Source organism: Chiloscyllium plagiosum, chromosome 20 (genome assembly GCF_004010195.1).
Source record: "Chiloscyllium plagiosum isolate BGI_BamShark_2017 chromosome 20, ASM401019v2, whole genome shotgun sequence".
In the NCBI taxonomy this organism is placed as follows: domain Eukaryota; kingdom Metazoa; phylum Chordata; class Chondrichthyes; order Orectolobiformes; family Hemiscylliidae; genus Chiloscyllium; species Chiloscyllium plagiosum.
The window spans coordinates 53,574,186-53,587,715 of record NC_057729.1 but is presented as its reverse complement, the minus strand read 5'-3'; the positions used below and the strand labels follow the sequence as shown (position 1 = coordinate 53,587,715).

Sequence of the window (13,530 nt, the reverse complement as noted above, 5' to 3'; positions counted from 1 at the left end):
GGAAATGTAGAGTAATAGGGTAGGGGAATGGGTCTGGGTGGGCTACTCTTTGGTGGGTCAGTATGGACTTGTTGGGCCAAATGGCTTGTTGCCACATTGTAGGGATTCTATGATATTCAGCTTCTCCCTGTAACTCAAACCCTCCAACCCTGTCAACATTCTTGTTGATCTTTTCTGAGCCCTTTCAAGTTTCACAACATCTTTCCTATAGTAGGGAGACCAGAAGAGCATGCAGTATTTTAAAAGTGGCCTCACCAATGTCCTGTACTGCCACATCATGACCTCCCAAAGCCCATACTCAATGCACTAACCAATGAAGGTAAGCATACCAAATGCCGCCTTCTCTACCCTGTCTACCTATGGCTCCACTTTTTACAATCTTCCATGAACAACTTGAGTGCAGGACACACTCACATGGTATTCAAAGGAAGCACTGAAAGGATACTGAAAGCTTCAGCCAGGCATTTTGACATTGATCCTGAGTCCTGAGAGAATCCCACCAATGATTGCAGCCTCCTTCACTTCGTGTCCGAGGCAGATAGAAAACACAAATGCAGGAAATCCTGAACCAACATCTAGCCCAAGGCTGAGTTGTCTGTAGTGTCCTGTCCTGTTTGTGGGACAAGGCTTGGAAAAAGCAGTGATTAAAATAAAAATCATAATGGTGGGAGTAAAAAGACAGGACAGTGGTAGAAACTTCTAGGTTGTTCTGACCAGTGACTGTGTATTCCTCCATAGCTATTGACCTCTGTTCCCATGGAGACCATGACTGTGAGCAGATATGCATCAGCTCTCCAGGTTCATACAAGTGCAGTTGCCATGAGGGCTTCAGACTGAACCCAGACAAGAAGACTTGTAGTGGTTAGTACTTCAATCCTATCCATTCTTAATACTGTGCATCCTGTTTTGATTCCAGCTGAAGATAATGTGGGACAAGTGAGATCGCAGAATGAAACATAGCTTGATAGATAATATATTTCATTTTTTAAACACTGAGGCATTTTCACATGAGGTTGCAAATGTTCTTTAAATGACAGAATGTAAGTTTATCACCCAAAACAAATGATACAAAGAAATCAAGCTTTATTTAATTCAGTTAGAAAGATCGCACCACATGCATTAAAACAAAGTTTCAACCTGTTTTCCGACACCATTCCATTACTGTTGCTCAACCCTAGATAAATAGCTCTCCTGTTTCAGCTTTACTTAACTGAAGATGTCCAGTTTCTTTATCTTGAACTGTTGAGTCAATTTTATGATTCCATTCCGATGGCATAACCCTTTTACAATTCTAACATCCTAAATGTACTTTAACAACTTGAAGATTTTGTTGCAAACTTCTCCTGGTTTGGAAGCTTCACAGAGCAGAAAAACTCCTGCTGAGGTCACTGGTTCCCCCGAACTGAACCCGAAAAACGTGGTTCATCTGAAGAAACTATTCTGACGTCAGATCTGAACTCTGGATTTTTCTCAACTAAAGGCTTTGAATAGGGCTGGGGTTTTAAATTACTTATTATCATACCAGTTAAATAGACCTTAATTGCTCTTCATGGGCATTTCCATCTCCTCTGTAAGATCATAGCAACTGCTAAAATAAGGTTTGTTTGAACTCAGCCCAGGGTTCAAATGGCTCTGTTCAATCTGGAACCCAGTTATGCACAAATCATTCCCCCTCACCCCACAAGCCAACGCACCCCTAACCCCAGCACTTTCCATTCTGCCAAGACTAGATCTGTAGGAAGTTAAAGTGCTGCATTTGGATCTCACCTGATGTTCTTGAAAAGCTCTGGAGTCTTCCTGCCCAAATCAGTAGAATCAGTATGGAACAGAAGGAGGCCATTTGACCCATTGATTCAATACTGGCAGTCTTTAGATCAATCCTGTCACTCCCCTATTCATCACCAGGTAAGTTTATTTCCATTTGGTGCCCATCAAATTTCCTTTTGAAATCCTTTAAAGAAACCAGTGAGATGAAAAGTTACACACAGAAAGTAAGTGCTACCTGTCCATGCCACAAGTGAATTGGTTTAGCTCAGTTGGCTGGATCATTGGTTTACAGAGCAGTGCGACACCACAGCATGGATTCAATTCCCATCATCGATTTGAGGTTGCAATGAAGGATTCTGCTTCTCAATCTCTTCCATCACCTGAGGTTTGGTAGCCCTCAGGTTAAATCACCACCAGTTGCTTCCCTCTAATGAGAGAGCAGCCCCTATGGTCTGGTAAGACTATGGTGGCACAACAACAACATATTCTAAACTATCAGTCCTTTTATCCTTTAGCTGTCAACCTCTGTGCCCTGGGAGATCATGGCTGTGAACATATCTGTGTAAGCACACCTGGGTCCTATCGCTGCCGCTGTCGATCTGGCTACACTCTCAATCAGGACAAGAAGACTTGCTCAGGTTAGTATTCATTGCTCTGTAATATCAGTCTCACCCACAATTATTGCCTTGTAAGTTGAAAATTACTTAAAGCTGGAAGGGCTACCATCTATTTTTGCAAGTTGGCAAGCGCTTCCTGCTGACCCCAGGCCTGTCTCCTCTTTGGCTTCAATTCTCCAGTGGTTATTACGGGTAAATTGGGCAGGTACATCAACAGGCTTCATTGGCCAATGACAATTTTCCCTTTCATAGAGTCAGAGTCATACAACATGGAAGCAGACCCTTTGGTCCAATCACTCCATGCCGACCCAATATCCCAAACTAAACTAGTCCCAACTGCCTGCACTTGGCCCATATCCCTCCAAATCTTTCCTATGGATGTACTTACCTAAATATATTTTAAACATTGTAACTGTACCCGCACCCACCAGTTCCTCTGGAAGTTCATTCTACACATGAACTATTCTCTGTGGAGAAGAAATTGTCCCTTGTGTCTTTTTTAAAAATCTTTCTCTCTTCACCTTGAAAATATGCCCCCTAGTCTTGGAATTCCCCATCCTAGGGAAAAGACATCTGCAATTCATTTTACCTGTATCCCTCATGATCTTATAAACCTCTGTAAGGTCACCCCTCAATCTCCTATGTTCCAGTAAAATAATGGTCCCAGCCTATCCAGCCTCTCCTTATCAGTGAAACCCTTCATTTCTGTCATCTGTTGAGGCTTTTAAGTCAATTCACGTGATCTTCAATATCACTCTCTGCATTTACAAATCCTAAAATTATTCTAAGTCACACAAATCTTTGTCATCTCTCCCATAAAGATGATGTAAACCAATGAGGTTGAAACTAGGACCTAAGATCTCATCTGAAAGGGGCACCTCTGACAGTTCAGCACTCCCCTCTGACCTGGAGGGTCAGCCGAGATTTTTGTCTTCGAATGGAGTTTGAGCCTACAATCTTCAGTCTTAAATTCAATGGTGTACAGCAGTGACAACTTGCATCTATATAGCAACTGAAATTTAGTAATCCTCTCAATACTTTGCAGGAGAGGTGACCAAATACTCAACACCAAAGATAAAGGAGCTACTTTGAAAAGGTCAGAAGTCACACATCACCAGGTTATAATCCAACAGGTTTATTTGAAATCACAAGCTTTCGGAGCGCTGCCCTGCATCAGGCAAAAGAGCAGCACTCCGACAGCTTGTGATTTCGGATGAACCTGTTGGGCTATAAACTGGTGTTGTGTGACACCTGACCTTATCCATCTCAGCCCAACACCAGCACCTCCCCATCATGGCTCCTTTGAAAAAGAAATATGAAAGAAAGATGTGACTTTACAGGAGCTCCAAAAATGCTTTATAGTCAATTCAGTACTTTTGACGTAGTAACTGTTGAAATGCAGCAGCCAACCACAGAAACCAGTTAGCAACCAACAGGATCCCACAAACAGCAATGACCAGCTTATCTGTTTTTGTGATGTTGAGGGAGAGATAATTATCAGCCAGGATATCATAGTGAGCCCTACTCTCCTTCACATTATGACCTAGGGGATATTTTCCATCCATGGGAAAGCAATAAGTAGGAGAATGTCTCATCAGAGAGACAGGGACCTCGGTCTGTGCAGCACTCCCTCAGTACTGCAGTGGGATCGTCAGCCTAGATTCTCTACATTGAAACTTGAACTAACAGCTGCCTCACATACAATACTGTCTTGTGAATCTTTGACTGTGCCCCTTTTGTGATGCTGCCTGAGCAAATTGCAATCTTCCTCTCTAGCCGTCGACCTCTGTGCCCTGGGAGATCATGGCTGTGAGCACATCTGCGTGAGCACCCCTGGGTCATATAAGTGCCGATGCCAACCGGGGTACACCCTCAATCAGGACAAGAAGACCTGTAGCAGTAAGTACTGAACCGTCACTTCTCTGTAATTGGTGGGATCTTTTGCTGCAATTTATTCTGATGCTTGAAGCAGAAGGCAAGTCGGATGCAGGTCAAACTCTCTCAGGCAACTGTTGGCATTTGCCGGCAAGGCTAGACTCTACCATTCTCCTCTGGGGATGGAGAGTCCCAGGACAAACTGGTTGATCCATTACCCTTAGTGGGGAGCTGAAGAAGCCAACTTTAATGTGACAGATCTTTAGGATCCAGCTGTTCATGTAAATCCCATTTATATAATTCCTGGTAGGAAGTACAAAGTCTCATCCTCCAGAACTTCCACAACAATGTGCATTGACAATGCCATTAAATTTCCCCAAGACACTTCACGAAAGTGGCTATCGCCACAACAGCTAATGCAGATCCTAAAGCAGAGGGCAGATTTCTTTATAAGCACGTTAAATATAAATTTCTTAAATATAAAAGGAGGGATATACTTCTGAGGCTATATAAGGCTCTGGTCAGACCACATTTAGAGTACTGAGAGCAATTTGGGACCCATCCCTCAGGAAAGATGTATCAGTCCTGGCATGGGTGCAGAGGAGGTGCACAAGAATGACCCAGGAATGAAAGGCTTAACAAATGAGGAACGTTTGAGGACTCTGGAACTATACTCAATGGAGTTGAGAAGAATGAGCGGGGAATCTGATTAAAACTTACTGAATGGCCTGGACAGAGTGGATGTTGGGAAGATGTTTCCATTGGCAAGAGAGACCAGGACCCGAGGGCACAGCCTTACAGTAAAGGGACGACCCTTTAGAATGGCGATAAGGAGAAACGTCTTTAGCCAGAGAGTGGTGAATCTATGGAATTCATTGACACAGAAGGCTGTGGAGACCAGGAGATTAAGTAAATTTAAAACATAGATATATAAGTTCTTGATTGCCAAGGGGATCAAAGGTTATGGGGAGAAAGCATGAAAATGGGCGTGAAAAACCTATCAGCCATGATTGAATGGCAGAACAGACTCGAAGGGCAGAATGGCCTAATTTCTGCTCCTATGCTTAATGGTCTTAAGGTCATTGACATTTGCAAACTCAGAAAAGCAATCCTTTACTGCCACTTGAACAATGCCTGGCATTGACTTTGAACATCCTTATATCCAATTTCTTTTTTAACACACCAGTGCGTGTTGATTTAATGGACCAGGATCATTCCAACACTACTTAGAATGATAGGAACAGGCCATTCAGCCCCTCAAGTCTGCTTGCCACCAATGGGAGCACATCTATAGACAGATCATAGTACTGAAGTTAAAACGTGTGGGACCTTTCTCTACAGTGGTGAACTATTGTTCGTTTGGGAACCACAGCTGCCAACATGAATGTGTCAGCATTCTGAATGGATATTATTGCACGTGCCGGGAAGGATTTGAACTGCACGATGATGGGAAAACGTGTAAAGGTAAACGCAAGCAAGAGGACTGATGGTAACAGAAGTCATTCCCAAATTTGAAACACCTCTCTGGTTTTCCTTGGATTTTTTTTTTAACCTGCCCATCTGTCCTGAACTATTTTGGTCAATTGAAGAAGATTCAGGAGCACTCATCAAAAGAGAAAGAAATAAATACTAGGATAATACAGGACAGTTTGGAAGCCGCTTTGACTGTGCTGGCTCCTTGATTGAACTATCCAATTAAATCCACACCAACCATTTTTTTACTCACAGCAAACTTTATCCTTCAATATTTATCTAATTCCCTTTTGACTCAACGTACAATGTTGTTTTTGTTCCCATGTGGGACATGGGTGTCACTGGCTGGGTCAGCATTTATTTCCGGTCCCTAGTTGCCCTTGTGAAAGTGGTGGTGCACTCCCTTCTTGAACCACTGCAGTCCATGTCCTGTCACTACATCCACAATTCCCTTACAGTGGGAATTCCAGGACTTTGACCCAGTGACAATGAAGGAACATATTTCCAAGTCAGAATGGTGAGTGGCTTGGAGGGAAATTTGCGGGTATGGTGTTCCCATGTATCTGCTGCCCTTGTCCTTGTGGATGGAAGTGGTTGTGGGTTTGTCCTAAGAATTTTTTGGCAAATTTCTGCGGTACATCTTGCAGTTAGTACTGACTGCCGTTACTGAGTGTCAGTGATGGAGGCAGACGTTGCTTTTGGATTCGGTGACAATGAAGCGGGTTGCTTTGTCCTGGATGGTGTTGAGCTTTTTGAGTGTTGTTGGAGCAGCATGCATCTAGACAAGTGGGGAGTATTCCATCACACTCCTGAGTTGTGCCTTGTAGACGGTGAACAGGCTGTGGAAATCAGGGAGTGAGTTACTCGTCGCAGTATTCCTAGACTCTGACCTGTTCTTATAACTACAGTATTTTCAATGGCAAGTCCAGTTGAGTTTCTGGTCAGTGGTAACCCAGGATGATGATAATAGAGGGATTTAGTGACGTAACACCATTAACAGTCAAGGGCAGTGGTTAGAGTCCATCTTATGGAGATGGTCATTGCCTGAGACTTGTGTGGTGTGAATGTTACTTGCCACTTGTCAACCCAAGCCTAGATATTGGTTAGGTGTGAATGTTACTTGTAGAAGCTGAAGGAAGATGTAAAAGAACTTTGATTTACGTGGTGACCTGTAAGATGTCCCACAGCACTCATAGTCGATGAAATGCTACAGAAGTGTTTTGAGTTACTGTTGTAACGTAGGGGAAAGGAACTACCATTTTGTGCACAGCAAGATCCCACAAATAGATTATATAACAGATATCTATTTAAGTAATGACATGGACAATCAGGGAGAACTCCCCATGCTCTACTTTACAATAATGCCGCGGGTTATGTTACATCAGCTAAAAGGGCAGATGGGATCTCAGTTACTTGTCCCATCTGAAAGGTGGTACCTGTGACAGTGTGCAGCACTTCCTCTAGATGGTATTAAGGGTGACAACCCAGGTTAAACGGTCTCAGAGTGGTGCTTAAACCCAGCATTTCAGCCTCTGTGACGAGACTGTTGTCACAGAGTCAAATTACTGAACTTGTTGGTAATGGAGGAACAATAGAAAGAGGGATCCATTTTGATGTATGTTGTAAAAGACTTTGGCCCATCTTTAACTTTCCATTTAGATGGGATACATTTCAACTTGTGGATTGCACTTTAGCCCCACACTCCTAATATTTGAACTCCAAATGGGGAGGAGGGCAGGTAGGTTGGAAGACCCTTTTGAGTTTGCTCTTGTGCTTGGGCAGGGTGGTCATTACCAGATCCCAGGCAGCAGTCTGTGACGAGGGTAGTTTTGCCTAATTGCTTGTCTTTTTTGCATTCTACATCCACACTCAAATGGCTTTGAAGATGAAGCATGTGGTACTCCGGATCTGTGACTGGTAGGCGCCACAGGAAATGGGGCACAGAAAGTGGTTAAGACCAAAACTTTAAAAGTTTTCAAAAAGTTAGATATGGTTCCTCAAGCTAAAGGAATCATGGGTTTAGTGAGAAAGCAGGAACAGGAGACCAGGGGGTCACAGTTTGAGGATACGAGGTGAGCCATTTAGGACTGAGATAAGGAGAAATATCTTCACCCACAGAGTGGGGAGCCTGTGAAATTCACTGTCACTGAAAGTGGTGGAGGCCAAAACATTGACTGTTTTCAAGAGAGAATTAGATCTGAGGTCTAATGGGATCAAAGAGTATGAGGAGAAGGCAGGAGTAGGGGACTGAGTTGGATGATCATCCCATGATCATATTGAATGGGGGAGCAGGCTCAAAGGGCTGAATGGCCTACTCCTGCTCCGATTTTCTATGTTTCTATGTTACACCAGTAATCAGCTAATGACAACAAGTATGGTTCTATATGCACTGTAGTAGACACATAGAATACCAGAATAATACAAGACAAAAAGAGGCTGTTGTGTGTGTGCTGGCTCATCGTTTGTACTATCCAATTGATTACATGACCTACTGCCACTACTGCAGCCCCCAAACTGTAACCCATTATTGGTTATCAAATAAATCACCTTATCAGATACACCAGTTTGATAGCAAATGGTCTGTTCATCCTGTGTTGGACTGTAACCTGACGTTGTGTGATTGTTAACTTTGTCCACTCCAATCCAACAGCAGCACCTCCACATCATGGCTAATGCTTGACTGTTGCAAAGCAGCCTTGAAAAACTTCCAAATAAAATGAAAACAAATCACATTTTAAATCTTTTCTTTAAAATTCTCCAGTGTGCAACTTGGAACACAGAATCACAGAGATGTTTGATGCAGAATAAGGCCATTCAACCCATTGTGCCTGCACCAGCTCGTTAAATGAGTATCATTACCCATCGCTAATCTCTTGCTTTCTCCCCTATACCTTGCATATTACTCTAATCCAAATAATTATAAAATGCTCTGTATCTAGCATTGTCCAGGAGATTAATTTGTAATTCTCACATCAACCCTGGAGGCTGACATGGGGTTAAACTTCCTCTCATCACTGCTTGTGAGGCTGTCTTGTGGATAGGAATCCTGTCTCTGAGACAGAGGCCTTGGATTCGAGTCTGATTCCAGGATTTGATGCATTCATAATGTGGCCAAATGGGTTGAGCATCACTCTGAAGATCCTTCTGACGGTCACCAAGGGCAGGCAGGAGGAGTAGGAGAGATTCCTGCCCAGCCATTGTGTACTCAGGTCTCTTCAGAACATGAACCTACAACCTGAGGAGAGAGTGCTACATCCTGAGCCACAGCTGACAGTACAACAGTACGTGTTGGTCAGATCTGTGAATGCTGCTGATTCCTGGAAAGAATATTGGACCCACCACCAACTCTGTCCCTCGCTCCAGCCAGACCATGGCAGATGGTGGAATTTGAATTCAATAAAAAATATCTGGAATTAAGATGCTAACAATGACCATGAATCCATTGTCAGTTGTCAGAAAAACCCATCTGGTTCACTAATGTCCCTTAGGGGAGGAAATTGCTATCCTTACTTGGTCTGGCCTACATGTGACTCCAGACCCACAGCAATGTGGTTCACACTTAACTGCCCTCTGAGCAGTTAGGGATCGGCAATTAATGCTGGCCGAGCCAGAGGCGCCCTCATCCCATGAATGGGTTTTAAGAAAAGCTATAACATCCATGTAACAGTGTATTTTGCCACAGTAAGTGGGAACACATTTCCCCTTTGTACATTATATACAGAAAAAGGACCATATAAAATCATTTACTAGCAACTCTTGTGTGTGGCACAGTGGCACAGTGGTTAGCACTGCTGCCTCACAGCGCCAGAGACCCGGTTCAATTCCCGCCTCAGGCGACTGATTGTGTGGAGTTTGCATATTCTCCCTGTGCCTGCGTGGGTTTCCTCCGGGTGCTCCGGTTTCCTCCCACAGTCCAAAAGTGCAGGTCAGGTGAATTGGCCATGCTAAATTGTCCATAGTGTTAGGTAAGGGGTAAATATAGGGGTATGGGTGGTTTGTGCTTTGGCGGGTCGGTGTGGACTTGTTTCCACACTGTAAGTAATCTAATCTAATCAATCTTCAGAAACAAAGCTGCACTCTTTAACTGCTTGATAGTTTCTCTCTATTACGGAGGCATTGCAATTTGCAATAATGTAAGAAAGGAAAAAGGAAGTAGAATTTGTGTGTGTGTGTGTGTGTGAGAGAGAGAGTGAGTGAAAAGGGAGTGGGAAATAGTGACAAGCCTCATTATGATGACATCCCATTGCAGCTGATGGGTGATGATGACAACGTCGCTGGGCTAGTAATTTAGAGAACTGGAGGCATTAGGAAACTTAATTTAAACTTTAAAACATTAGAAATAAATTGCAAGTTAATTATTAATGGTCATGAAGCTATTGGATTGTTGTAAATACCAATTAGGTTCACATGCCATGAGGGAACAAATCTGCTGGCCTGCCCATGGCATTGCAAAGTTGTTAACTCTTAACTGCCCTCTGAAATGGCCTTCCAAGCCACTCAGATATATTCAACTGCTACAGAGTGTGAGTGTAGACACTGTTGGGGTGCACCATCAATTAAGCTTCTCATCATCTTACCCCAGCACGTAAATTTATGTTCCCAATTACTAAGCCCCCCTGCTAGTGGCAGCACATGAAGGAGACAAACCACCACCACCTTCTCACAGGTAATTAGAGGGGACAATAAATCCTGGCCATATTAGTAGTGTTTACGTTCCATGAATGTGGAAGAGATTACTTGGAGCAACAGGTCAAGTGAGGTCACAGTTTAAATAAAAATGACACCCATAAGCCATGTCATGAGTGCTCCTGGGCTCCTGGAATGATATAACCCCATTCAGACTCCTGGCAAAATAGTGATAAGTCAATAATATAATTTCTTAAAGCAAGCATTCTCTTGCATTGCAGTTGTCGATATGTGCAATACTGTGGAACATGGCTGTGAGTTCAAGTGTGTCAGCACTCCTGGGTCATATTTCTGCATCTGCCCCCCGGGAAGGCAACTGAACGAGGATGGGAAGACCTGTAATAGTGAGTTCTATTCCTGTCTGCACCCATTTGGTCTCCACTAGAATCTGTTTTCAGTGTGGTCTGCTGGACTGTGAACATAAGAGTTCCCAGCAGGAAGCTGTTCATGTCTATGCTGGTTATGTGAAACAGCTATTCAATTAGATCCACTCTACCTATTCTTTTCCCAAAGCCCTGCACACTTTTACTTCACAGAGATAAATCCAGTTCCCTTTTAGAAATTAATATTGAATCTGCTCCCACCAAATCCAAAATCACAGCTCACTGCATCAACGAAGCTTCTCATTATCTCATCCCAGCACGGAAGTCTATGTTTCCCAATTCCAAGTCCCTGCTAGTAGCAACACTTTCTCTCCTGTCTGCCCTGTCTAAACTTCTCTACTTTTGTACAGCTCTCTTAAAACTCTCTATAACATTTTCAACTTACTTAACTATTTAAAATGTACAGAAAATACTGTAAATGCTCAATAGGTCAAGCAGTGATTGTGAAGAGAGAGAAACAGGGCTAATGTTTCAGGTCTGTAGCCTGTCATCTTCCCTAGTCCAGGCAAAGTGGTTTGTTACTGAAACCCTTTCTCCCTGATTGGGGTAAAAGAAGGTCGCACATGAAAGACCAATGAAGCAAGTGGCACTGCCCGCAAGTAGCTGCTCCAGAGTTCTCCACGTAGTGATCAGTGTTGGTACACTGCTCACAGAATTGATTTCCACTTCTGGAAGTTGTATGGATTTCAGAGGCCCACACAGTGGAAAGAAAATTAGAGGGAAAACTGTTCCCTGGTCTTCTCCCTGTAACCGTGTTGTTTCTCCCTTATCTGATAATAACCCAACACCTCTTGAAAGCCTTGACTGAACTGGTCTCCAACACTATCTGAAGCAGCACACTCCAGATCCTAACCACTCACTGCATGAAAAAGTCTCCATTGCATTTTTTACCGATTACCTTAATCTTCATTCTCCATCCTTTCATCATTGGACATAGTTTTCTAACGGTAAGCCTATCTTACACACACACACATGTTTTTCCTTTTGGAGAACAGTGGGAGAGATGGAAGGATTTGCAGATTAACTAACCTGTCGATTCACCTCATGAGAACTCATCGAGTCGTAGAGATGTACAGCACGGAGACAGACCCTTTGGTCCAACTTGACAATACCAACCAGATATCCCAACCCAATCTAGTCCCACCAGCCAGCACCTGGCCCATACCCTCCAAACCCTTCCTGTTCATTACTCATCCAGATGCCTTTTAAATGTTGCAATTGTATGAGCCTCCACCACTTCTTCTGGCAGCTCATTCGATACACACACCACCCTCTGCATGAAAAAGTTGCCCCTAAGGTCTCTTTTTTATCTTTCCCCTCTCACCCTAAACCTATGCCCTCTAGTTCTGGATTCCCCAACACTGGAAAAAGCCTAGGCTATTCACCCTATCCATCCCCCTCATGATTTTATAAACCTCTATAGGGTCACCTCTCAGTATCCAAAGCTCCACAGAAAACTGCCCCAGACTCTCCCACCCCAGGGAAAAGACCTTGTCTATTTATCCTATCCATACCCCTCATGATTTTATAACCTCTGTAAGGTCACCCCTCAGCCTCCGACGCTCCAGGAAAAACAGCCCTAGCCTATTCAACCTCTCTCTATATCTCAAATCTTCCAACCCTGACAACATCCTTGTAAATCTTTTCTGAACCCTTTCAAGTTTCACAACATCCTTCCAATAGGAAGGAAACCAGAATTGCACGCAATATTCCAAATTCCTAACCATTCTCTTGTACAGCCGCAACATGACCTCCCAACTCCTGTACTCAATACTCTGACCAATAAAGGAAAGCATACCAAACGCCGCCTTCACTATCCTATCTACCTGCGACTCCACTTTCAAGGAGCTATGAACCTGGACTCCAAGGTCTCTTTGTCCACCAACACTCCCGAGGACCTTACCACTAAGTGTATACGTCCTGATAAGATTTACTTTCCCAAAATGCAGCACCTCGCATTTATCTAAATTAAACTCCATCTGCCACTTCTCAGCTCATTGGCCCATCTGATCAAGATCCCATTGTAATCTGAGGTAACCTTCTTCACTGTCCACTACACCTGCAATTTTGGTGTCATCTGCAAATTTACTAACTATATCTCTTATGCTCACATCCAAATCATTTATATAAATGATGAAAAGTAGTGGATCTAGCACCAATCCTTGTGACACTCCACTGGTCACAGGCCTCCAGTCTGAAAAACAACCCTCCACTACCACCTTTGAGCCAGTTCTGTATCCAAATGGCTACTTCTCCCTGTACTTCCAAGGGCTCTAACCTTGCTAACCAGTCTCCCATGGGGAACCTTGTCGAACGCCTTATTGAAGTCCATATAGATCACATCAACCACTCTGCCCTCATCAATCCTCTTTGTTACTTTTTCAAAAAACTCAATCAAGTTTGTGAGACATGATTTCCCATGTACAAAGCCATGTTGACTATCCCGAATCAGACCTTGCCTTTCCAAATCCATGTACATCCTGTCCCTCCAACAACTTGCCCACCACTGACATCAGGCTCACTGGTCTATAGTTCCCTGGCTTGTCCTTACCATCCCTGTAATAAGGACAGACCCCCCCCGGTGCTCACCTTCCACCCTACCAACCTTCGCATAAACCAAACCATCCGCCGACATTTCCGCCACTTCCAAACGGACCCCACCACCAGGGATATATTTCCCTCCCCACCCCTTTCCGCCTTCCACAAAGACCGTTCCCTCCGTGATACCT

General features: G+C 43.7%; 1 protein-coding gene across 5 annotated transcripts in view; it reads left to right on the top strand.

Annotated features, from left to right (window-relative positions):
* matn4 (matrilin 4) overlaps nucleotides 1-13,530 on the top strand; it is a 72,308-nt gene that overhangs the window by 43,320 nt on the left and 15,458 nt on the right. For 4 of the 5 annotated variants that reach the window (XM_043710850.1, XM_043710849.1, XM_043710853.1 and 1 more), the window contains exons 5-9: nucleotides 739-861; nucleotides 2,283-2,405; nucleotides 4,161-4,283; nucleotides 5,601-5,723; nucleotides 10,640-10,762. In XM_043710850.1, the coding sequence (XP_043566785.1) occupies nucleotides 739-861; nucleotides 2,283-2,405; nucleotides 4,161-4,283; nucleotides 5,601-5,723; nucleotides 10,640-10,762 (615 nt within the window). The remainder of the gene's footprint in view (nucleotides 1-738; nucleotides 862-2,282; nucleotides 2,406-4,160; nucleotides 4,284-5,600; nucleotides 5,724-10,639; nucleotides 10,763-13,530) is intronic. The other variant, XM_043710854.1, reaches the window with a different exon arrangement.